At 57.9% G+C, this 23,980-nt stretch overlaps 1 protein-coding gene across 1 annotated transcript in view; it reads left to right on the top strand.

The window, feature by feature from the left end:
• LOC138100880 (histone-lysine N-methyltransferase 2B-like) overlaps positions 1 to 23,980 on the top strand; it is a 68,245-nt gene that overhangs the window by 41,216 nt on the left and 3,049 nt on the right. Inside the window, exons 17-25 of the mRNA XM_068998709.1 lie at positions 2,073 to 3,026; positions 4,983 to 5,042; positions 6,941 to 6,990; positions 9,948 to 10,133; positions 13,351 to 13,425; positions 14,520 to 14,703; positions 14,993 to 15,103; positions 16,663 to 16,746; positions 19,944 to 20,073. Of these exons, the coding sequence (XP_068854810.1) occupies positions 2,073 to 3,026; positions 4,983 to 5,042; positions 6,941 to 6,990; positions 9,948 to 10,133; positions 13,351 to 13,425; positions 14,520 to 14,703; positions 14,993 to 15,103; positions 16,663 to 16,746; positions 19,944 to 20,073 (1,834 nt within the window). The remainder of the gene's footprint in view (positions 1 to 2,072; positions 3,027 to 4,982; positions 5,043 to 6,940; positions 6,991 to 9,947; positions 10,134 to 13,350; positions 13,426 to 14,519; positions 14,704 to 14,992; positions 15,104 to 16,662; positions 16,747 to 19,943; positions 20,074 to 23,980) is intronic.

Genomic DNA, 23,980 nt, shown 5'->3' with positions numbered 1-23,980 from the left:
TCTTTGGGGTCATTGTCACCTCCTGGGGGTCATTGTCACCTCCATTGGGGTCATTGTCACCTCTTCTGGGTCATTGTCACCTCCATGGGGTCATTGTCACCTCCTTGGGGTCATTGTCACCTTCATTGGGGTCATTGTCACCTCTTTGAGGTCATTGTCACCTCCTTGGGGTCGTTGTCACCTCCTTGGGGTCATTGTCACCTCCATTGGGGTCATTGTCACCTCTTTGAGGTCATTGTCACCTCTTTGGGGTCATTGTCACCTTCTCTGGGTCATTGTCACCTCCATGGGGTCATTGTCACCTCTTTGGGTCATTGTCACCTCCATTGGGGTCATTGTCACCTCTTTGGGGTCAGTGTCACCTTCTGTGGGTCATTGTCACCTTCTTGGGGTCATTGTCACCTCCATTCGGTCATTGTTACCTCTTTGGGGTCATTGTCACCTCCTTGGGTCATTGTCACCTTCTTGGGGTCATTGTCACCTCCATTGGGGTCATTGTCACCTCTTCTGGGTCATTGTCACCTCCATGGGGTCATTGTCACCTCCTTGGGGTCGTTGTCACCTCCATTGGGGTCATTGTCACCTCTTTGGGGTCATTGTCACCTTCTGGGGGTCATTGTCACCTTCTCTGGGTCATTGTCACCTTCTGGGGGTCATTGTCACCTCCTTGGGGTCATTGTCACCTTCATTGGGTCATTGTCACCTTCATGGGGGTCATTGTCACCTCCTTGGGTCATTGTCACCTCTTTGGGGTCATTGTCACCTTTTTGGGGTCATTGTCACCTTCTCTGGGTCATTGTCACCTCTTTGGGGTCATTGTCACCTCCATTGGGTCATTGTCACCTTCTCTGGGTCATTGTCACCTCTTTGGGGTCATTGTCACCTCTTTGGGGTCATTGTCACCTCCTGTGGGTCATTGTCACCTTCATTGGGGTCATTGTCACCTTTTTGGGGTCATTGTCACCTCCTGGGGGTCATTGTCACCTCCTGGGGTCATTGTCACCTCTTTGGGGTCATTGTCACCTCCATGGGGTCATTGTCACCTCCATTGGGTCATTGTCACCTCCTCGGGGTCATTGTCACCTCCTGTGGGTCATTGTCACCTTCATGGGGTCATTGTCACCTCCTGGGGTCATTGTCACCTCCATTGGGTCATTGTCACCTCCTCGGGGTCATTGTCACCTCCATGGGGTCATTGTCACCTCTTTGGGTCATTGTCACCTCTTTGGGGTCATTGTCACCTCCATTGGGTCATTGTCACCTTCTGGGGGTCATTGTCACCTTTTTGGGGTCATTGTCACTTTCTCTGGGTCATTGTCACCTCCTGGGGGTCATTGTCACCTCCATGGGGTCATTGTCACCTTCTGTGGGTCATTGTCACCTCCTGGGGGTCATTGTCACCTCCATGGGGTCATTGTCACCTTCTTGGGGTCGTTGTCACCTCTTTGGGGTCATTGTCACCTTCTTGGGGTCATTGTCACCTCCTGGGGGTCATTGTCACCTTCTCTGGGTCATTGTCACCTCCATTGGGTCATTGTCATCTCCTTGGGGTCATTGTCACCTTCTTGGGGTCATTGTCACCTCTTTGGGGTCACTGTCCTCCCCTGGCACCAGTGTCACCCAAGGGGACAATGCCACCCTCGAGGCCACTGGCACCGCTGTCACCCAATGTGACGATGCCACCCCCGAGGCCACCGTCCCCCCTGTCACCGGTGTCACCCAAGGGCACAATGCCACCCTCGAGGCCATTGTCACCTCCTGGCACCGGTGTCACCCAAGGGCACAATGCCACCCTCAAGGCCACTGGCACCAGTGTCACCCAAGGGGACAATGCCACCCTCAAGGCCACTGGCACCGCTGTCACCCAAGGGGACAATGTCACCCTTGAAGCCATCATCACCCCCGGCACCGGTGCCACCCAATGTGACGATGCCACCCCCGAGGCCACCGTCACCGGTGCCACCCCCGCGGTTGATGCCCCCCCCCCGAGGCCACCGTCCCCCCTCGCCCCGGCCGCCACCCCCCAGCCCGATGACGTCACCTGACGCCACCGTCCCTCCCCTCCCCCGCAGGCCCCACCCGCCGCCGTCCCCGCCCGGTGACACCAGCGAGGACGAGGACGAGGCCGCCGCCGCCGCGGGGCCGCCGCGGGGCCGCTACTTCGGCTACGCCCGCACCGTGGTGGCCGCCGGGGTGGCCGCGTCCCCGCTGTCCCCCTGCCCCCGCATCCAGCAGCTGGACGGGGCCGACGACGGCGCCCGGGGGCCGCCGGCCACGGGGCCGCCCCCGGCGCCGCCTCCCGCGGTGCCCCCGCCCCCGGGGCCGCCGGCTCCCCCCGAGGGCTTGCCCCCGGACATCGTGGACTTCGTGCTGCGCGGCGTCGCCGGCGACGGCGACTGGCAGGGCCGCCGGCTCGGGGACGCGGGGCCGGGCCACCGGCTCGGGGACGTCGTCTCGCAGGGCCACCACGTCAGGAACGCCCAGGGCCACCCGCTGGGGGACGCGGGGCGCGGCTTCGGCGACGTCCTGCAGGGCCACCAGCTGGGGGACGCGGGGCAAGGCCACCACGTCAGGAACGCCCGTGGCCACCAGCTGGGGGACATCGGGCCGAGCCACCGCCGCCTCCGTCACCACCTCGGGGACGTCCTGCAGAGCCACCAGCTCGGGGACGGCGCCCAGGGCCACCAGTTCGGGGACATCTCTCAGGGTCACCACCTCGGCAACGCCCAGGGCCACCAGCTTGGGGACATTGCCCAGGGCCACCAGCTTGGGGACATCTCTCAGGGCCACCCCCTCGCTGTCACGCCTGGGGACGTCCCCGAGAGCCACCGCCACGGCCTCGGGGACGTGGGCCAGGGCCACCAGCAGCGCCCCCCCCGCGGTGTCACCGCCCCCAACGGCCACGGGGACGCCTTGGGGACACCTTGGGGACGTCCCAAGCGCCCCCCGGGGGAGGGGGAGGGGCCGGGCCCGGGGGCCAAGAGGCCACGGCTGGAGCTGGACACCGGCGACAGCGGGGACAGCGGGTGAGGACACCTGGGGGCACCTGGGGCCACCTGGGGTGGGTGGGGGCACCTGGGGGCACCTGGGATGGGTGGGGGCACCTGGGGGCACCTGGGGGCACCTGGGGTGGGTGGGGGCCACCTGGGGACACCTGGGATGGGTGGGGGCACCTGGGGCCACCTGGGATGGGTGGGGCCACTGGGGACAGCTGGGGCCACCTGGGATGGGTGGGGACACCTGGGGCCACCTGGGGGCACCTGGGATGGGTGGGGACACCTGGGGACACCTTGGGCCACCTGGAGGTGGGTGGGGCCACCTGGGGCCACCTGGAGATGGGTGGGGCCACCTGGGGCCACCTGGAGATGGGTGAGGACACCTGGGGCCACCTGGGGGCATTTGGGGCCACCTGGGATGGGTGGGGACACCTGGGGACACCTGGGGTGGGTGGGGCCACCTGGGGACATTTGGGGCCACCTGGGATGGGTGGGGATATTGGGGACAGCGGGTGAGGACACCTGGGGCCACCTGGGATGGGTGGGGCTACCTTGGGGCACCTGGGATGGGTGGGGCCACCTGGGGACACCTTAGGCCACCTGGAGATGGGTGGGGCCACCTGGGGCCACCTGGAGATGGGTGGGGCCACCTGGGGACACCTGGGATGGGTGGGGCCACCTGGGGACACCTTGGGCCACCTGGAGATGGGTGGGGCCACCTGGGGGCACCTTGGGCCACCTGGGATGGGTGGGGCCACCTGGGGGCACCTGGGATGGGTGGGGCCACCTGGGGCCACCTGGGATGGGTGGGGACACCTGGGGCCACCTGGGGACACCTGGGATGGGTGGGGCCACCTTGGGCCACCTGGAGATGGGTGGGGCCACCTGGGGGCACCTTGGGCCACCTGGGATGGGTGGGGCCACCTGGGGCCACCTGGGATGGGTGGGGACACCTGGGGACACCTGGGGCCACCTGGGATGGGTGGGGCCACCTTGGGCCACCTGGAGATGGGTGGGGCCACCTGGGGGCACCTGGGATGGGTGAGGACACCTGGGGGCACCTGGGGACACCTGGGGGCACCTGGGATGGGTGGGGCCACCTGGGGACACCTTGGGCCACCTGGAGATGGGTGGGGCCACCTTGGGCCACCTGGAGATGGGTGGGGCCACCTGGGGGCACCTGGGATGGGTGGGGACACCTGGGGCCACCTGGGGACACCTGGGGGCACCTGGGATGGGTGGGGCCACCTGGGGACACCTTGGGCCACCTGGAGATGGGTGGGGCCACCTGGGGCCACCTGGAGATGGGTGGGGGCACCTGGGATGGGTGAGGACACCTGGGGCCACCTGGGGGCATTTGGGGCCACCTGGGATGGGTGGGGCCACCTGGGGACACCTTGGGCCACCTGGAGATTGGTGGGGCCACCTGGGGGCACCTGGGATGGGTGAGGACACCTGGGGCCACCTGGGGACAGATTTGGGGCCACCTGGGGACATTTGGGGACATCAGGGATGGTTTGGGAACACCTGGGGCCACCTGGGAGATGGGTGGGGCCACCTGGGGGCACCGGGGGTGGTTTGGGGACATCGAGGTCCCCGTCGTGTCCTCGGCCCCCTGGGACCGTCCCAGTTGATGTCACGCCCCTCCCCCCCCACCTTGGTGACATCCCGGTGTCCCCTCCCCCTCCCCCCTCCTTGGTGACATCTCGGTGTCCCCTCCCCCCTCTCCCCTCCCCCCCCTTGGTGACATCCCGGTGTCCCCTCCCCCTCCCCCCCCCCTTGGTGACATCCCGGTGTCCCCTCCCCCTCCCCCTCCCCCCTCCCCCTTGGTGACATCCCGGTGTCCCCTCCCCCTCCCCGTTGGTGACATCCCGGTGTCCCCTCCCCCTCCCCCCCCCTTGGTGACATCCCGGTGTCCCCTCCCCCTCTCCCTCCCCCTTGGTGACATCCCGGTGTCCCCTCCCCCTCTCCCCTCCCCCCCCCCAGGCCGGAGCCCCTCCGGGAGGTGAAGGAGGAGCCGGAGGAGCTGATGAGCGACAGCTGCGGGTGAGAGCCCGAAACGCCCCAAAATCACCTGAAATCGCCCCAAAATCACCCTGAAATCATCCCAAACGCCCCAAAATCACCTGAAATTGCCCCAAAATCACCCTGAAATCATCCCAAACGCCCCAAAATCACCTGAAATTGCCCCAAAATCACCCTGAAATCATCCCAAATGCCCCAAAATCACCTGAAATAGCCCCAAATGCCTCAAAATCACCTGAAATCGCCCCAAAATCACCCTGAAATCATCCCAAACGCCCCAAAATCACCTGAAATTGCCCCAAAATCACCCTGAAATCATCCCAAATGCCCCAAAATCACCTGAAATCAGCTCAAAATCACCTGGAATCACCCCAAAATCATCCCAAATGCCCCAAAATCACCTCAAATCACCCCAAATGCCCCAAAATCACCCGAAACCGCCCCTAAATCACCCTGAAATCACCCCAAATGCCCGAAAATCGCCCCAAATCACCCTGAAATCATCCCAAAATCACCTGAAATCGCCCCAAAATCACCCAAAATCACCCCAAAATCACCCTGAAATCACCCCAAATGGCCCAAAATCACCCGAAATCGCCCCAAACGCCCCAAAATCACCTGAAATCGCCCCAAAATCACCTGAAATCGCCCCAAAAATCACCCTGAAATCACCCCAAATGCCCCAAAATCACCTGAAATCGCCCCAAAATCACCCAGAAATCGCCCTAAAATCACCCAGAAATCGCCCCAAAATCACCCTGAAATCACCCCAAATCGCCCCAAAATCACCTGAAATCGCCCCAAAATCGCCCCAAAATCACCCTGAAATCACCCCAAACGCCCCAAAATCACCCGAAATCGCCCCGAAATGACCCTGAAATCATCCCAAAGGCCCCAAAATCACCCGAAATCGCCCCAAAATCACCCTGAAATCATCCCAAACGCCCCAAAATCACCTGAAATCAGCTCAAAATCACCTGAAATCGCCCCAAAATCACCCAAAATCACCCCAAAATCACCCTGAAATCACCCCAAATGGCCCAAAATCACCCGAAATCGCCCCAAAGTCACCCAAAATCATCCCAAACGCCCCAAAATCACCTGAAATTGCCCCAAAATCACCTGAAATCGCGCCAAAATCACCCTGAAATCACCCCAAACACCCCAAAATCACCCAAAATTGCCCCAAAATCACCCTGAAATCACCCCAAACACCCCAAAATCACCCGAAGTCGCCCCAAAATCACCCTGAAATCACCCCAAATGCCCCAAAATCACCTGAAATCGCCCCAAAGTCACCCTGAAATCGCCCCAAAATCACCCGAAATTGCCCCAAAATCACCTCAAATCACCCCAAAATCACCCTGAAATCATCCCAAAATCACCTGAAATCGCCCCAAAATCACCCAAAATCGCCCCAAAATCACCCGAAATCGCCCCAAAAATCACCCTGAAATCACCCAAAATGCCCCAAAATCACCCCAAAATCACCCTGAAATTACCCTAAAATCACCCTGAAATCATCCCAAACACCCCAAAATCGCCCGAAATCGCCCCAAAATCACCCTGAAATCACCCCAAATGCCCCAAAATCACCCGAAATCGCCCCAAAATCACCTCAAATCACCCCAAATGCCCCAAAATCGCCCCAAAATCACCTCAAATCATCCCAAACGCCCCAAAATCACCCGAAATCGCCCCAAAATCACCTCAAATAACCCCAAATGCCCCAAAATCACCCCAAATGCCCAAAAATCACCTGAAATCAACCCAAAATCACCCTGAAATCACCCCGAATGCCCCAAAATCCCCCGAAATCGCCCCAAAATCTCCCTAAATCCACCCGGGGTCCCCAAAACGCCCCAAATTCCCCCCAATTCCCCCCAAAATTCACCTGCGGCCCCTCCCCCCCCCCCCAGGTCCCCCCCGAGTGACGTCACCTCCGACCCCCCCTGGGCCACCTGCGCAGGTGAGGGGGGAGGGGCAGATCGGGGCATTTTGGGGGATTTTGGGGCATTTTGGGGTGGATTTGGGGTGGATTTGGGGCATTTTGGGGGATTTTGGGGGGAATTTGGGGCGGATTTGGGGGGAATTTTGGGGGATTTTGGGTGGATTTGGGGGGATTTGGGTGGATTTAGGGGTATTTCAGGGGGATTTTGGGGGGATTCGGGGTGGATTTGGGGGTATTTGGGGGGAATTTTGGGGCATTTTGGGGAAATTTGGGGGGTTTGGGGGAATATGGGGGCATTTGGGGGGAAATCTGGGGGGATTTTGGGAGATTTGGGGGATTTTGGGGAGATTTGGGAAGATTTGGGGGATTTTGGGAGATTTGGGGGGATTTTGGGGAAATTTGGGGGATTTTGGGTGGATTTGGGGGGATTTGGGGGAATTTTGGGTGGATTTGGGGGATTTTGGGTGGATTTGGGGGAATTTTGGGGGACTTGGGGGATTTGGGGGGATTTTGGGTGGATTTAGGGGTATTTCGGGGGGATTTGGGGGGATTTTGGAAGGATTTGGGGTGGATTTGGGGGGAATTTTGGGGCATTTTGGGGAAATTTGGGGGGTTTGGGGGGATTTGGGAGGGATTTTGGGGGATTTGGGGGATTTTGGGGCATTTTGGGGTGGATTTGGGGGGAATTCTGGGGGCTTTTGGGGCACTTTGGGGGATTTTGGGGGGAATTTGGGGTGGATTTGGGGGGGATTGGGGGGGATTTTGGGTGGATTTAGGGTTATTTTGGGGGCATTTGGGGGGATTTGCGTGGATTTGGGGGGGATTTGGGGAGGATTTGTGGGATTTGGGGGCATTTCGGGTGGATTTGGGTGATTTTGGGTGGATTTGGGGTGATTTTGGGTAACTTTGTGCTGATTTTGGGATGGAATTTGGGGGGATTTGTGCTGATTTTGGGGGTATTCTGTGGGATTTTGGGGTGGATTTTGGGGCTGATTTGGGGCGATTTTGGGGGTATTTTGTGGGATTTGGGGTGATTTTGGGGCGATTTTGGGTGATTTTGGGTGGATTTGGGTGATTTTGGGTGGATTTGGGGGATTTTGGGTAATTTTGGGCTGATTTGGGGCTGATTCTGGGGGGGTTTTGGGTGGATTTGGGTGATTTTGGGTGGATTTGGGGCGATTTTGGGGGTATTTTGTGGGATTTGGGGTGATTTTGGGGCGATTTTGGGGGGATTTTGGGTGGATTTGGGGCGATTTTGGGTGGATTTGGGGGATTTTGGGGCGTTTGGGGGGATTTTGGGTCATTTTGGGCTGATTTGGGGCTGATTCTGGGGGGGTTTTGGGTGGATTTGTGGTGATTTTGGGGCGGTTTTGGGGGGATTTTGTGCAATATTTGGACAATTTTGGGGCCGATTTTGGGGGTGAATTTTGGGCTGATTTGGGGCGATTTTGGGTGGATTTGGGGCGATTTTGGGGCGATTGGGGTGATTTTGGGTAATTTTGGGCTGATTTTGGGATGGAATTTGGGGGGATTTGTGCTGATTTTGGGGGTATTCTGTGGGATTTTGGGGTGGATTTTGGGCTGATTTGGGGGTGGATTTGGGGCTGATTTGGGGCGATTTTGGGTGGATTTGGGGGATTTTGGGGCATTTGGGGGGATTTGGGGTAATTTTTTGCTGATTTTGGGATGGAATTTGGGGGGATTTGTGCTGATTTTGGGGGTATTCTGTGGGATTTTGGGGTGGATTTGGGGCTGATTTGGGGCGATTTTGGGGGTATTTTGTGGGATTTGGGGTGATTTTGGGGCGATTTTGGGTGATTTTGGGTGGATTTGGGTGATTTTGGGTGGATTTGGGGCGATTTTGGGGCGTTTGGGGGGATTTTGGGTAATTTTGGGCTGATTTGGGGCTGATTCTGGGGGGTTTTGGGTGGATTTGGGAGATTTTGGGTGGATTTGGGGTGATTTTGGGGCGATTTTGGTGGATTTCGGGTGGATTTGGGTGATTTTGGGTGGATTTTGTGAGGATTTTGGGTAGCTTTGTGCTGATTTGGGGATGGAATTTGGGGGGATTTGTGGTGATTTTGGGTGGATTTTGGGGTGGATTTGGGGCTGATTTGGGGCGATTTTGGGGGGATTTGGGGTGGATTTGGGGGATTTTGGGGCGTTTGGGGGGATTTTGGGTAATTTTGGGCTGATTTGGGGCTGATTCTGGGGGGGTTTTGGGTGGATTTGTGGTGATTTTGGGGCGGTTTTGTGGTGATTTTGGGGCGGTTTTGGGGGGATTTTGTGCAATATTTGGACAATTTTGGGGCCGATTTTGGGGGTGAATTTTGGGCTGATTTGGGGCGATTTTGGGGGGGATTTTGGGTGGATTTGGGGGATTTTGGGCTGATTGGGGTGATTTTGGGTAATTTTGTGCTGATTTTGGGATGGAATTTGGGGGGATTTGTGCTGATTTTGGGGGTATTCTGTGGGATTTGGGGTGATTTTGGGGCGATTTTGGGTGATTTTGGGTGGATTTGGGTGATTTTGGGTGGATTTGGGTGATTTTGGGGCGATTTTGGGTGATTTTGGGGAGATTTTGGTGGATTTCGGGTGGATTTGGGTGATTTTGGGTGGATTTGGGGTGATTTTGGGTAACTTTGTGCTGATTTGGGGATGGAATTTGGGGGGATTTGTGGTGATTTTGGGGGGATTTTGGGGTGGATTTGGGGCTGATTTGGGGCGATTTTGGGGGGATTTGGGGTGGATTTGGGGGATTTTGGGGCGTTTGGGGGGATTTTGGGTAATTTTGGGCTGATTTGGGGCTGATTCTGGGGGGGTTTTGGGTGGATTTGTGGTGATTTTGGGGCGGTTTTGGGGGGATTTTGTGCAATATTTGGACAATTTTGGGGCCGATTTGGGGGGTGAATTTTGGGCTGATTTGGGGCGATTTTGGGGTCTCTCCCCTCCCCTCCCCTCCCCCCCCCCCCCAGGCGGCAGCTCCGAGGACGAGGACGAGCCCCTCCCCCACCCCGGGGGCAGCGGGGACCCCTCCCCTCCCCCCACCCCCAACCCCGGGGGGGGAGGGGCAGGGGGAGAGCCCTCCCCGCCCCTCCCCCACCTGCGCTTTGAGATCAGCAGCGAGGACGGGCTGAGGGTGACGGCGCCCAGTCTGGAGGGTACTGGGCATACTGGGAGGGACTGGGAGGGACTGGGAGGGGATTGGGGGGGACTGGGAGGGATTGGGGGGGACTGGGAGGAACTGGGAGGGACTGGGATGGGATTGGGAGGGACTGGGAGGGACTGGGACAAACTGGGAGGGACTGGGAGAGATTGGGACAAACTGGGAGGAACTGGGAGGGCACTGGGAGGGGACTGGGACAAACTGGGACAAACTGGGACAAACTGGGACAAACTGGGAGGGGATTGGGGGGGACTGTGAGGGACTGGGAGGGGATTGGGAGGGACTGGGAGGGGATTGGGAGGGGACTGGGAGGGGATGGGGAGGGACTGGGAGGAACTGGGAGGGACTGGGAGGGACTGGGATGGACTGGGAGGGACTGGGAGGGGATTGGGAGGGAACTGGGATGGACTGGGAGGGGATGGGGAGGGACTGGGAGGAACTGGGAGGGACTGGGATGGGATTGGGAGGGACTGGGAGGGACTGGGAGGGACTGGGAGAGATTGGGACAAACTGGGACAAACTGGGAGGGACTGGGACAAACTGGGAGGGACTGGGAGAGATTGGGACAAACTGGGACAAACTGGGAGGGACTGGGACAAACTGGGAGGAACTGGGAGGGCACTGGGAGGGGACTGGGACAAACTGGGACAAACTGGGACAAACTGGGAGGGGATTGGGGGGGACTGGGAGGGGATTGGGAGGGACTGGGAGGGGACTGGGAGGGGATTGGGGGGGACTGGGACAAACTGGGACAAACTGGGAGGGACTGGGATGGGATTGGGGGGAACTGGGAAGGGATCTGGGGTTACTGGTCCTTACTGGGATGGAGTTTGGAGTTACTGGGAAGGACTGGGAAGGGATTGGGGGGGACTGGGAGGGGCTGGGAGGGAACTGGGAAGAGATCGGGGGTTACTGGTCCTTACTGGTTTGGGGTTTGGAGTTACTGGGAGAGACTGGGAAGGGAATTGGGAGAAACTGAGAGTGACTGGGAGAGACTGGGAGGGAACTGGGGGGAAGCGGGAGGGAACTGGGAAGGGATCTGGGGTTACTGGTTGTTACTGGGATGGAGTTTGGAGTTACTGGGAGGGACTGGGAGGAGACTGGGAAGGCATCAGACATTACTGGTCCTTACTGGTTTGGGTTTAGAGTTACTGGGATGGACTGGGAGGGACTGGGAGGAGATTGGGAGTTACTGGGATGAACTGGGAGCAACTGGGAAGGGCTCTGGGGTTACTGGTCCTTACTGGTTTGGGGTTTGGAGTTACTGGGATGAGCTGGGAGCAACTGGGAGAGACTGGGAGGGAACTGGGATGAACTGGGAAGGGACTGGGAGGGGATTGGGGGGGACTGGGATGAACTGGGAGCAACTGGGAAGGGACTGGGAGGGGACTGGGAGGGACTGGGAGGGGATCTGTGGTTACTGGTCCTTACTGGTTTGGGGTTTGGAGTTACTGGGATGAACTGGGATGGGGTAAAAAGGGGATTTGGGGTTACTGGTTTATACTGGGAGGGCACTGGGATGGACTGGGAGGGGATTGGGGGTTACTGGGCCTGACTGGTTCGGGGTTTGGGGTCACTGGGGGGGATTTTGGGGGATTTTTGGGGAGATTTTGGGGTTTTTGGGATAATTTTGAGGAGGATTTTTGGGGTTTTTTTTTAGGATGATTTTGGGGAGAATTTGGGGGATTTTGGGGGAATTTGGGGGGATTTTGGGATGGTTTGGGGGGATTTGAATTTTGGGACGATTTTGGGGGATTTTTGGAGGGATTTTGGGGTTATTTGGGATAATTTCAAGGAGGATTTTTGGGGTTTTTTTAGGACGATTTTTGGGGGGATTTTGTGGCATTTTTGGGGGGATTTTTGGGAGAATTTGGGAGAATTTGGGGGATTTGAATTTTGGGATGGTTTTGGGGGATTTTGGGGTTTTTTGGGATAATTTTGAGGAGGATTTGTTTGTTTTTTTTAGGATGATTTTTGGGGGGATTTTGCGGCATTTTTGGGATGATTTTGGGGAGATTTTGGGATGATTTGGGGAGGAATTGGGGGAATTTGAATTTTGGGATGATTTGGGGGGGATTTTGGGGGAATTTGAGCTGGATTTGGGGGGTTTTTTTGGAGGAGCAAATTTGGGGTTTTTGGGATTATTTCGAGGAGGATTTTTGGGGGTTTTTAGGACGATTTTTGGGGGGATTTTGCGGCGTTTTTGGGATGATTTTGGGGGGATTTTGGGAGAATTTGGGGGGATTTTGGGAGAATTTGGGGATGGTTTGGGGAGGATTGGGGAGATTTGAATTTTGGGGGAATTTAGGGAGATTTTGGGGGTAATTTCGACGAGGACTTTTTGGTTTTTTTTAGGACGATTTTCGGGGCGATTTTGGGGTGATTTTGGGGGGGATTTTGGGTGATTTTGGGGTGATTTTGGGAGGATTTTGGGGGGGATTTTGGGTTGATTTTGGGGGGATTTTGGGGTGATTTGGGGAGGATTTTGAGGGGATTTTGGGGGGGATTTTGGGGTGATTTTGAGGGGATTTTGGGGGGATTTTGGGAGGATTTTTGGGGTGATTTTGGGAGGATTTTAGGGTGATTTTGGGGGGATTTGGGGAGGATTTTGGGGTGATTTTGGGAGGATTTTGGGGGGGATTTTGTGAGGATTTTGAGGTGATTTGGGGAGGATTTTGGGGTGATTTTGGGAGGATTTTGGGGGGGATTTTGTGAGGATTTTGGGGTGATTTGGGGAGGATTTTGGGGGGGATTTTGGGATGATTTTGGGGGGGATTTTGTGAGGATTTGGGGAGGATTTTGGGGTGATTTGGGGGGCATTTTGGGGATTTTGGGGGGGATTTTGGGGTGATTTTGAGGGGATTTTGGTGGGGATTTTGGGATGATTTTGGTGGGGATTTTGGGGTGGATTTTGGGCGGATTTTGTGAGGATTTTGGGGTGATTTGGGGAGGATTTTGAGGGGATTTTTGGGGGGATTTTGGGGTGATTTTGGGGGGGATTTTGAGGGGATTTTTGGGGGGATTTTTGGGGGGATTTTGGGGTGATTTTGGTGGGGATTTTGGGGTGATTTTGTGATGATTTTGGGAGGATTTGCGGAGGATTTTGAGGGGATTTTGGGGGGCATTTTGGAGGGGATTTTGGGGTGATTTTGGGGGGGATTTTGGGGTGATTTTGGGGGGATTTGGGGCTGACCCCCTCGTGCCCCCCCCAGGGGCCTGGCGGGCGGTGCTGGAGCGGGTCCAGGAGGCTCGAGCCAACGCCCACCTGAGGCACCTGAGCTTCGCAGGTGAGACCCCAAAAACGCCCCAAATCGCCCCAAAATCACCTGGGGCAGCCCAGAATTTAGGGAAGAGCTCCCCAAATCCTCAAAATCAGCCCAAAAATCCCCCCCCCCAAAATCCTCCCCAGAAATCACCCCGGGGAAACCCCAAAATTCCGGCAGATTCTCTAAATCCTCAAAATTCTCACAGAATCCCCCCAAAATCACCCTGAAAACCCCCAAAATCCCCCCAAAAACCCCCCAAATCCCCCCAAAATCACCTGGGGGACCCTCAAAACTCCCTTTGAAGCTCCCCCAGACCCCTTTTGGAGCCCCCAAATCCCTTTTCAAAACCCCCAGACCCCATTTCAAAGCCCCCAGACCCCCCCAAACCCCCATTTTGGAGCCCCCAGACCCCTTTTTAAAGAGCTCCAAGCCCCCTCGAGCATCCCCCAGACCCCTTTTAAAGCCCCCAGACCCCCCCAAACCCCCTTTTCGAAGCCCCCCGACCCCATTTTGAAGCCCCCAGACCCCATTTTGAAGCCCCCAGACCCATTCTGAAGCCCCCAGGCCACCCCAGACGCTGTTTCGAAGCCCCCAGACCCCTTTTCAAAGCCCCCAGACCCCATTTTGAAGCCCCCAGACCCCATTTTGAAGCCCCCAGACCCCATTTCGAAGCCCCCAGGCCCCATTTCAAAGCCCCCAGACCCATTTAGAAGCCCCCAGGCCCCATTTTGAAGCCCCCAGACCCTGTTTTGAAGCCCCCAGACCCCCTTTCAAAGCCCCCAGACCCCATTTTGAAGCCCCCAGACCCCTTTTCAAAGCCCCCTGACCCCATTTCGAAGCCCCCGGACCCCATTTCAAAGCCCCCAGACCCATTTAGAAGCCCCCAGACCCCATTTGGAAGCCCCCAGACCCCTTTTCAAAGCCCCCAGACCCATTTAGAAGCCCCCAGACCCTGTTTCGAAGCCCCCGGACCCCATTTTGAAGCCCCCAGACCCCTTTCGAAGCCCCCAGACCCCATTTCAGTGCCCCCAGGCCCCATTTTGAAGCCCCCAGACCCCTTTCGAAGCCCCCAGACCCCATTTCGAAGCCCCCAGACCCATTTCCCACCCCCCCAGGGATGAGCGGGCTGCGGCTCCTGGGCATCCACCACGACGCCGTGGTTTTCCTGCTGGAGCAGCTGCCGGGGGCCGGGAGCTGCTCCCGGTACCGGTTCCGGTACCACCCCCCCCGCCGGGACCCCCCCCACGCGCCCCCGCCCCGCAACCCCTCGGGCTGCGCCCGCGCCGAGCTCTACCTGAGGTGAACTGGGAGGCACTGGGAGGGCACTGGGAGGGGATCTGGGGGGCGCTGGGCCATACTGGGAGCCACTGGAAGGGGGGTGGGAGGCACTGGGAGGGTTCTAAGCCCCTTTTCAGGGCTCTCAGCCCCCTTGGGGTCCCTTTGGGGTCCCTTGGGTGGCACCCCCAGGGGTGGGCACAGCTCAGAGGGTCCCCCAGGGCTCTGGGGGGGGTCCCTGTGCATGAAAGGGGAGTCACCCGTGGGTGGGGGTCCCTCCTAAGCCCCCTCTGACCCCCCCCTCCCCCCACAGGAAGTGCACCTTCGACATGTTCAGCTTCTTGGCGTCCCAGCACCGCGCCCTCCCCCAGGGACCCCCTCCCCGCGAGGATGAGGAGGACGAGGTGCAGCTCAAGCCCACCCGGTGAGGCCTCACCCATCCCCTGGAATTTTGGGGATCCCCCCAAAAAACCCCGTCAGGGACCCCCCCCGCCCCAAAATCGCTCCTTCCTACAGAAGCCCATGGGTAGACCTGGTGTCCGCAGTAGCCATCGGGTAGACCTGGTGTCCTTCTAATAGTAACCTGTGGGTAGACCTGATGTCCCTCACACTTGGGACCACCTCCCACCCAATGGTGCCCCGTTAAAACATTCGGAACTCCCCCACAGCCCTTGGGTGACGCCACCAAATGCCTGGGGGGACCCCAAAACCCCTCAGGGACCCCTGAAAATACCACACACCTCCCCCCCCCCCTCTGATTTAGTCCATGGATAGATTTGCTGTCCTTTGTAGGAAGCAATGGGTAGACCTGGTGTCCCCTCTATAAATGTCTATGGGTAGACCTGGTGTCCTCTCTATAAATGCTTATGGGGTAGACCTGGTGTCCTCTCCATAGCTGTCTATGGGTAGACCTGATGCCTCCTCCATAGCAATCTATGGGTAGACCTGATGCCCCCTCCATAGCAATCTATGGGTAGACCTGGTGTCCTTTCCATAGCTGCCTATGGGTAGACCTGGTGTCCCCTCTATAAATGCCTATGGGTAGACCTGATGTCCCCTGTGTAGCACCCCATGGGTAGACCTGGTGTCCCCCCATACCTGGGACCCGCCCCCCTCCCCAGCACCCACAGGTGTGCTCCAAAATATTTTAGACCCCCCCCCCCCAGCACCCTTGGGTGACACCTCCAGACACCCCCCAAGCACCTGGCACCCTGCCAGAACACCTGGGACCCCCTAAAACCCTTCAGGAACTCCCCCCAAAATCCTTTAACAGATCCCCCCCCCAAATTAGCCCCCCGTAGAACTCTGTGGGTAGACCTGGTGTCCCCCACACCTGGGACACACCCCTCCAGCACCCACCCCAAAATATTTGGGACACCCCCAGCACCCCTGGGTGACACCCCCAGATCTTTGAGACCCTCCCCAAACACCTGAGACCCCTCAGGGACCCCCAAAACTCCCTCCAGGACACCACAAAATTGCTCCTCTATAGACATCAATGGGTAGACCTGGTGTCCCCTTCACACCTGAGGAGGATTTTTGGGGTTCCCTAAATTTTTGGGGTCCCCCAGGGAGGAGTTTTGGGGTCCACCTGTGGGTGGGGGAGGTTTTGGGGGTCCCCACGGAGGAATTTGGGTGGGTTTTGGGTTTTTGGTGGCATTTTTGGGGGAGTTTCAGGGTGTCCCGGATTTGAGATTTTTTGGGGCAGGGGAGAGATTTTTGGGGAGGGGGGGGTAATTTGGGGGGGGGGAGGGGGGATTTTTGGGGGGTCCCCCCATTTTTGGGGACCCCCTGCTGCCCCCACCAGCCTGGAACTGCTCGTGGTGTGGGGAGGGAATTTTGGGGGTGCTTTTTGGGTTCCTGTGGCAGGGGGGGGGGAGGGTTTTGGGGATTTTTGGGGGGTCCCGGGTCTGGGATTTTTTTTGGAGGGGAGGTTTTGGGGGGTCCCCCCCGGATTTTGGGGACCCCCTGACGCCCCCCCAGCCGCGCCACCAGCCTGGAGCTGCCCATGGCCATGCGCTTCCGGCACCTGAAGAGAACGGCCAAGGAGGCGGTGGGGGTCTATCGGTGAGTGGGGGGCACCTGGGGGGCATTTGGGGACACCTGGGGGGCATTTGGGGACACCTGGGGGCAGTTGAGGGCACCTGGGGGGACACCTGGGCACACCTGGGGGCACCTGGGGGGGTATTTTGGGCGTACCTGAGGGCACTTGGGGGCAGTTGAGGGCACCTGGGGGACACCTGGGGGGCACCTGGGCACACCTGGGGACACCTGAGGGCACCTCGGGGACATTTGGGGGGCACCTGGGCACACCTGGGGGACATTTGGGGACATTTGGGGGGCACCTGGGCACACCTGGGGGACATTTGGGGACACTTGGGGGCAGTTGAGGGCACCTGGGGGGCACCTGGGGGACATTTGGGGACACGTGGGGGCAGCTGAGGGCACCTGGGGGCACCTGGGGGGGTATTTTGGGCGTACCTGAGGGCACTTGGGGGCAGTTGAGAGCACCTGGGGGGCATTTGGGGACACCTGGGGGGCACCTGGGTGGCATTTGGGGACACCTGGAGGGCACCTGGGCACACCTGGGGGACACCTGGGAGCACTTGGGAGTATCTGGGGCATTTGGGGACACCTGGGGGGCACCTGGGCACACCTGGGGGGCACCTGGGCACACCTGGGGGATACCTGGGGACACCTGAGGGCACCTCGGGGACATTTGGGGGGCACCTGGGGACACCTGGGCACACCTGGGGGACATTTGGGGACACTTGGGGGCAGTTGAGGGCACCTGGGGGGACACCTGGGCACACCTGGGGGCACCTGGGGGGGTATTTTGGGCGTACCTGAGGGCACTTGGGGGCAGTTGAGGGCACCTGGGGGGCACCTGGGAGCACTCGGGGGCACCTGGGGACACCTGGGGGGCACCTGGGTGGCATTTGGGGACACCTGGAGGGCACCTGGGCACACCTGGGGGACACCTGGGCACACCTGGGGGACATTTGGGGACACTTGGGGGCAGTTGAGGGCACCTGGGGGCACCTGGGGGGTATTTTGGGGGTACCTGAGGGCACTTGGGGGCAGTTGAGGGCACCTGGGGGGCATTTGGGGACACCTGGGGGGCACCTGGGGACACCTGAGGGCACCTCGGGGACGTTTGGGGGGCACCTGGGCACACCTGGGGGACATTTGGGGACACTTGGGGGCAGCTGAGGGCACCTGGGGGGCACCTGGGTGGCATTTTGGGGGTACCTGAGGGACATTTGAGGACGCCTGGGGTGATTTTGGTGTCCTTGGGGTGGTTTTTGGGTGGGTTTGGGGTTTTTTTGGAGTTCCTGGATGGATTTTTCGCGGGATTTGGGGATTTTTGGGGGGATTTGGGGATTTTTGGGGTTCCCTGGATTTGGGGGGGACCCAGTGTCCCCCTCCCCCAGCTCGGCCATCCACGGATGGGGATTTTTTGGGGTTCCTGGGGTGGCTTTTGGGTGGGTTTGGGGTTTTTTTGGCGTTCCTGGGAGGATTTTTCGTGGGATTTTGGGATTTTGGGGGAGAATTTTGGGTTTTTTGGGGTTCCCCGGATTTGGGGGTGACCCGGTGTCCCCCCCCAGCTTGGCCATCAATGGACAGGGGGTTTTTTTGGGGTTCTGGGGGCTATTTTAGGGTTCTCAGGGTGGTTTTTTGGGTGGGTTTGGGGTTTTTTTTGGCATTCCTGGGAGGATTTTTCGCGGGATTTTGGGATTTTTGGGGAGAATTTTGGGGTTTTTGGGGTTCCCTGGATTTGGGGGTGACCCGGTGTCCCCCCCCCCAGCTCGGCCATCCACAGACAGGGGAAATTTTTGGGGTTCCTGGGGTGGCTTTTGGGTGGGTTTGGGGTTTTTTTGGCATTCCTGGGAGGATTTTTCGTGGGATTTTGGGATTTTGGGGGAGAATTTTGGGTTTTTTGGGGTTCCCCGGATTTGGGGGTGACCCGGTGTCCCCCCCCAGCTTGGCCATCAATGGACAGGGGTTTTTTTTGGGGTTCTGGGGGCTATTTTAGGGTTCTCAGGGTGGTTTTTTGGGTGGGTTTGGGGCTGTTTTGGGGTTCCTGGATGGATTTTTCGCGGGATTTTGGGATTTTTGGGGAGGATTTTGGGGTTCCCCGGATTTGGGGGTGACCCGGTGTCCCCCCCCCAGCTCGGCCATCAATGGACAGGGGAAATTTTTGGGGTTCCTGGGGTGGCTTTTGGGTGGGTTTGGGGCTGTTTTGGCGTTCCTGGGAGGATTTTTCGCGGGATTTTGGGATTTTTGGGGAGAATTTTGGGGTTTTTGGGGTTCCCCGGATTTGGGGGTGACCCGGTGTCCCCCCCCCAGCTCGGCCATCCACGGATGGGGATTTTTTGGGGTTCCTGGGGTGGCTTTTGGGTGGGTTTGGGGTTTTTTTGGCATTCCTGGGAGGATTTTTCGTGGGATTTTGGGATTTTTGGGGAGAATTTTGGGGTTTTTGGGGTTCCCCGGATTTGGAGGTGACCCGGTGTCCCCCCCCCCAGCTCGGCCATCCACAGACAGGGGGTTTTTTGGGGGTTCTGGGGGCTATTTTAGGGTTCTCAGGGCGTTTTTTTGGGTGGGTTTGGGGTTTTTTGGCATTCCTGGGAGGATTTTTCACGGGATTTTGGGATTTTTGGGGAGAATTTTGGGGTTTTTGGGGTTCCCCGGATTTGGGGGTGACCCGGTGTCTCCCCCCAGCTCGGCCATCAATGGACAGGGGGTTTTTTGGGGGTTCTGGGGGCTATTTTAGGGTTCTCAGGGTGGTTTTTTGGGTGGGTTTGGGGTTTTTTTGGCATTCCTGGGAGGATTTTTCGCGGGATTTTGGGATTTTTGGGGAGGATTTTGGGGTTCCCCGGATTTGGGGGTGACCCGGTGTCCCCCCCCAGTTCAGCCATCCACAGACAGGGGAAATTTTTGGGGTTCCTGGGGTGGCTTTTGGGTGGGTTTGGGGTTGTTTTGGCATTCCTGGGTGGATTTTTCACGGGATTTTGGGATTTTTGGGGAGAATTTTGGGGTTTTTGGGGTTCCCCGGATTTGGGGGTGACCCGGTGTCCCCCCCCCAGCTCGGCCATCAATGGACAGGGGAAATTTTTGGGGTTCCTGGGGTGGCTTTTGGGTGGCTTTGGGTTTTTTTGGCATTCCTGGGAGGATTTTTCGCGGGATTTTGGGATTTTTGGGGAGAATTTTGGGGTTTTTGGGGTTCCCTGGATTTGGGGGTGACCCGGTGTCCCCCCCCCCAGCTCGGCCATCCACGGGCGGGGCCTGTTCTGCAAGAGGAACATCGAGGCCGGGGAGATGGTGATCGAATACTCCGGGATCGTCGTGCGCTCCGTGCTCACCGACAAACGCGAGAAGTTCTACGACAGCAAGGTGGGGAGGGGGGAGGGGAGAAAGCCAAAAATTTGGGGGGGAAAGCACCCCAAAAAACGGGGAGAGCACCCCAAAAAATGGAGAGGGCGCCCCAAAAAATGGGGTAAACAACCCAAGAAATAGAGCACCCCAAAAAATGGAGAGAGCAGCCCAAAAAATGGAGAGGGAACCCCAAAAATGGAGAGAGCGGCCCAAAAATGGAGCGGGAACCCCAAAAAATGGGGAGAACACCCCAAAAAATGGGGAGGGCACCCCAAAAAATGGGGAGGGCACCCCAAAAAATGGGGAGAGCACCCTAAAAAATTGAGAGGGCGCCCCAAGAAATGGAGAGGGAACCCCAAAAAATGGGGAGAAAAACCCAAAAAATTGAGCAGGCACCCGAAAAAATGGCGAGGGCACCCCAAAAAATGGAGAGGGCGCCCCAAAAATGGGGAGAACACCCAAAAAATGGAGAGGGCACCCCAAAAAATGGTGAGGGCACCCCAAGCAATGGGAAGGGCGCCCCAAAAAATGGCGAGGGAACCCCAAAAAATGGGGAGAGCACCCCAAAAAATGGGGAGAGCACCCCAAAAACTGGGGAGAGCACCCTAAAAAATTGAGAGGGCGCCCCAAAAATGGAGAAGGAACCCCAAAAAATGGGGAGAACAACCCAAAAAATGGAGAGGGCACCCCAAAAAATGGGGAGAGCACCCTAAAAAATTGAGATGGCGCCCCAAAAATGGAGAGAGCACCCCAAAAATGGAGAGGGCACCCAAAAATGGAGAGAGCACCCCAAAAATGGGGAGAACAACCCAAAAAATGGAGAGGGCGCCCCAAAAATGGGGAGAAAAACCCAAAAAATTGAGCAGGCACCCGAAAAAATGGCAAGGGCACCCCAAAAAATGGAGAGGGCGCCCCAAAAAATGGCAAGGGCACCCCAAGCAATGGGAAGGGCGCCCCAAAAAATGGCGAGGGAACCCCAAAAAATGGGGAGAGCACCCCAAAAACTGGGGAGAGCACCCTAAAAAATTGAGAGGGCGCCCCAAAAATGGAGAAGGAACCCCAAAAAATGGGGAGAACAACCCAAAAAATGGAGAGGGCACCCCAAAAAATGGGGAGAGCACCCTAAAAAATTGAGAGGGCGCCCCAAAAATGGAGAGAGCACCCCAAAAAATGGAGAGGGCACCCAAAAAATGGCGAGGTCACCCCAAAAATGGAGAGAGCGGCCCAAAAATGGAGAGGGAACCCCAAAAAATGGGGAGAACACCCCAAAAAATGGGGAGAGCACCCCAAAAAATGGAGAGAGCAGCCCAAAAAATGGCGAGGTCACCCCAAAAAATGGGGAGAGCACCCCAAAAACTGGGGAGAGCACCCTAAAAAATTGAGAGGGCGCCCCAAAAATGGAGAAGGAACCCCAAAAAAAGGGGAGAACAACCCAAAAAAAGGAGAGGGCACCCAAAAAATGGAGAGGGCGCCCCAAAAACTGAAAGAGCAGCCCAAGAAATGGAGAGGGAACCCCAAAACATGGGGGAACAACCCAAAAAATGGGGAGAGCACCCCAAAAAATGGAGAGGGAACCCCAAAAAATGGGGAGAGCACCCCAAAAACTGGAGAGGGCACCCAAAAATGGAGAGAGCACCCCAAAAATGGGGAGAACAACCCAAAAAATGGAGAGGGCGCCCCAAAAATGGGGAGAAAAACCCAAAAAATTGAGCAGGCACCCAAAAAAATGGCAAGGGCACCCCAAAAAATGGGGAGAGCACCCCAAAAATGGAGAGGGTGCCACAAAAAATGGGGAGAGCACCCCAAAAATGGAGAGGGTGCCCCAAAAAATGGGGAGAGCACCCCAAAAAATGAGGTGGGACGAGGCAGGAACGGGGAGGGCGACGCGAAATTCGGGGGGAAAGTTCAGAAATGGGGAAATGCTAAAAATTGGGGGAAATGACCTAAAAATGGGGGAGGGAACCCAAAATTGGGGGGAGGGACCCCAAAAATGGGGGAGGGACCCCAAAAATGGGGGGAGGGACCCCAAAATTGGGGGGCGGGACACCAACCCTTGACCACGCCCAACCCTTGACCATCACCCAACCCTTGACCACACCCAACCCTTGACCCTCACCCAACCCTTGGCCATCACCCAACTCTTGACCATCACCCAACCTTTGACCATCACCCACCCCGTGACCATCACCCAACCCTTGGCCACACCCAACCCTTGACCCTCACCCAACCCTTGGCCACGCCCAACCCTTGGCCATCACCCAACTCTTGACCACGCCCAACCCTTGACCACGCCCAACCCTTGACCATCACCCAACCCTTGACCATCACCCAACCCTTGACCATCACCCAACCCTTGACCACACCCAACCCTTGACCACACCCACCCCGTGACCATCACCCAACCCTTGACCATCACCCAACCCTTGACCATCACCCAACCCTTGACCACGCCCAACCCTTGACCATCACCCAACCCTTGACCACGCCCAACCCTTGACCCTCACCCAACCCTTGGCCACACCCAACCCTTGACCCTCACCCAACCCTTGGCCACACCCAACCCTTGACCCTCACCCAACCCTTGACCATCACCCAACCCTTGACCATCACCCAACCCTTGGCCACACCCAACCCTTGACCCTCACCCAACCCTTGACCATCACCCAACCCTTGGCCACACCCAACCCTTGGCCACACCCAACCCTTGACCCTCACCCAACCCTTGACCACACCCAACCATTGACCCTCACCCAACCCTTGACCACGCCCCCAACCCTTGACCATCCCCCAACCCTTGACCACACCCCCAACCCTTGACCATCACCCAACCCTTGCCCATCACCCAACCCGTGACCATCACGCAACTCTTGACCATCACCCAACCCTTGACCACGCCCCCAACCCGTGACCATCACCCAACCCTTGACCATCACCCAACCCTTGACCACGCCCAACCCTTGACCCTCACCCAACCCTTGACCACGCCCCCAACCCTTGACCACGCCCCCAACCCTTGGCCATCACCCAACCCTTGACCACACCCAACCCTTGACCACACCCAACCCTTGACCCTCAACCAACCCTTGGCCATCACCCAACTCTTGGCCATCACCCAACCTTTGACCATCACCCACCCCGTGACCATCACCCAACCCTTGGCCACACCCAACCCTTGACCCTCACCCAACCCTTGGCCACGCCCAACCCTTGGCCATCACCCAACTCTTGACCACGCCCAACCCTTGACCATGCCCAACCCTTGACCATCACCCAACCCTTGACCATCACCCAACCCTTGACCATCACCCAACCCTTGACCACGCCCAACCCTTGACCACACCCAACCATTGACCATCACCCAACCCTTGACCACACCCAACCCTTGACCATCACCCAACCCTTGACCATCACCCAACCCTTGACCATCACCCAACCCTTGACCACGCCCAACCCTTGACCATCACCCAACCCTTGACCACACCCAACCCTTGACCACACCCAACCCTTGACCATCACCCAACCCTTGACCATCACCCAACCCTTGACCATCACCCAACCCTTGACCACACCCAACCCTTGACCATCACCCAACCCTTGACCATCACCCAACCATTGACCATCACCCAACCCTTGACCACACCCACCCCGTGACCATCACCCAACCCTTGACCATCACCCAACCCTTGACCATCACCCAACCCTTGACCACGCCCAACCCTTGACCATCACCCAACCCTTGACCACGCCCAACCCTTGACCCTCACCCAACCCTTGGCCACACCCAACCCTTGACCCTCACCCAACCCTTGGCCACACCCAACCCTTGACCCTCACCCAACCCTTGACCCTCACCCAACCCTTGACCACACCCAACCCTTGGCCACACCCAACCCTTGACCACACCCAACCCTTGGCCACACCCAAC

Source organism: Aphelocoma coerulescens, unplaced genomic scaffold (genome assembly GCF_041296385.1).
Source record: "Aphelocoma coerulescens isolate FSJ_1873_10779 unplaced genomic scaffold, UR_Acoe_1.0 HiC_scaffold_150, whole genome shotgun sequence".
Taxonomy (NCBI): Eukaryota; Metazoa; Chordata; class Aves; order Passeriformes; family Corvidae; genus Aphelocoma; species Aphelocoma coerulescens.
Note: the sequence above shows the minus strand (reverse complement) of the source record. Positions and strands in the feature narration are given on the sequence as shown.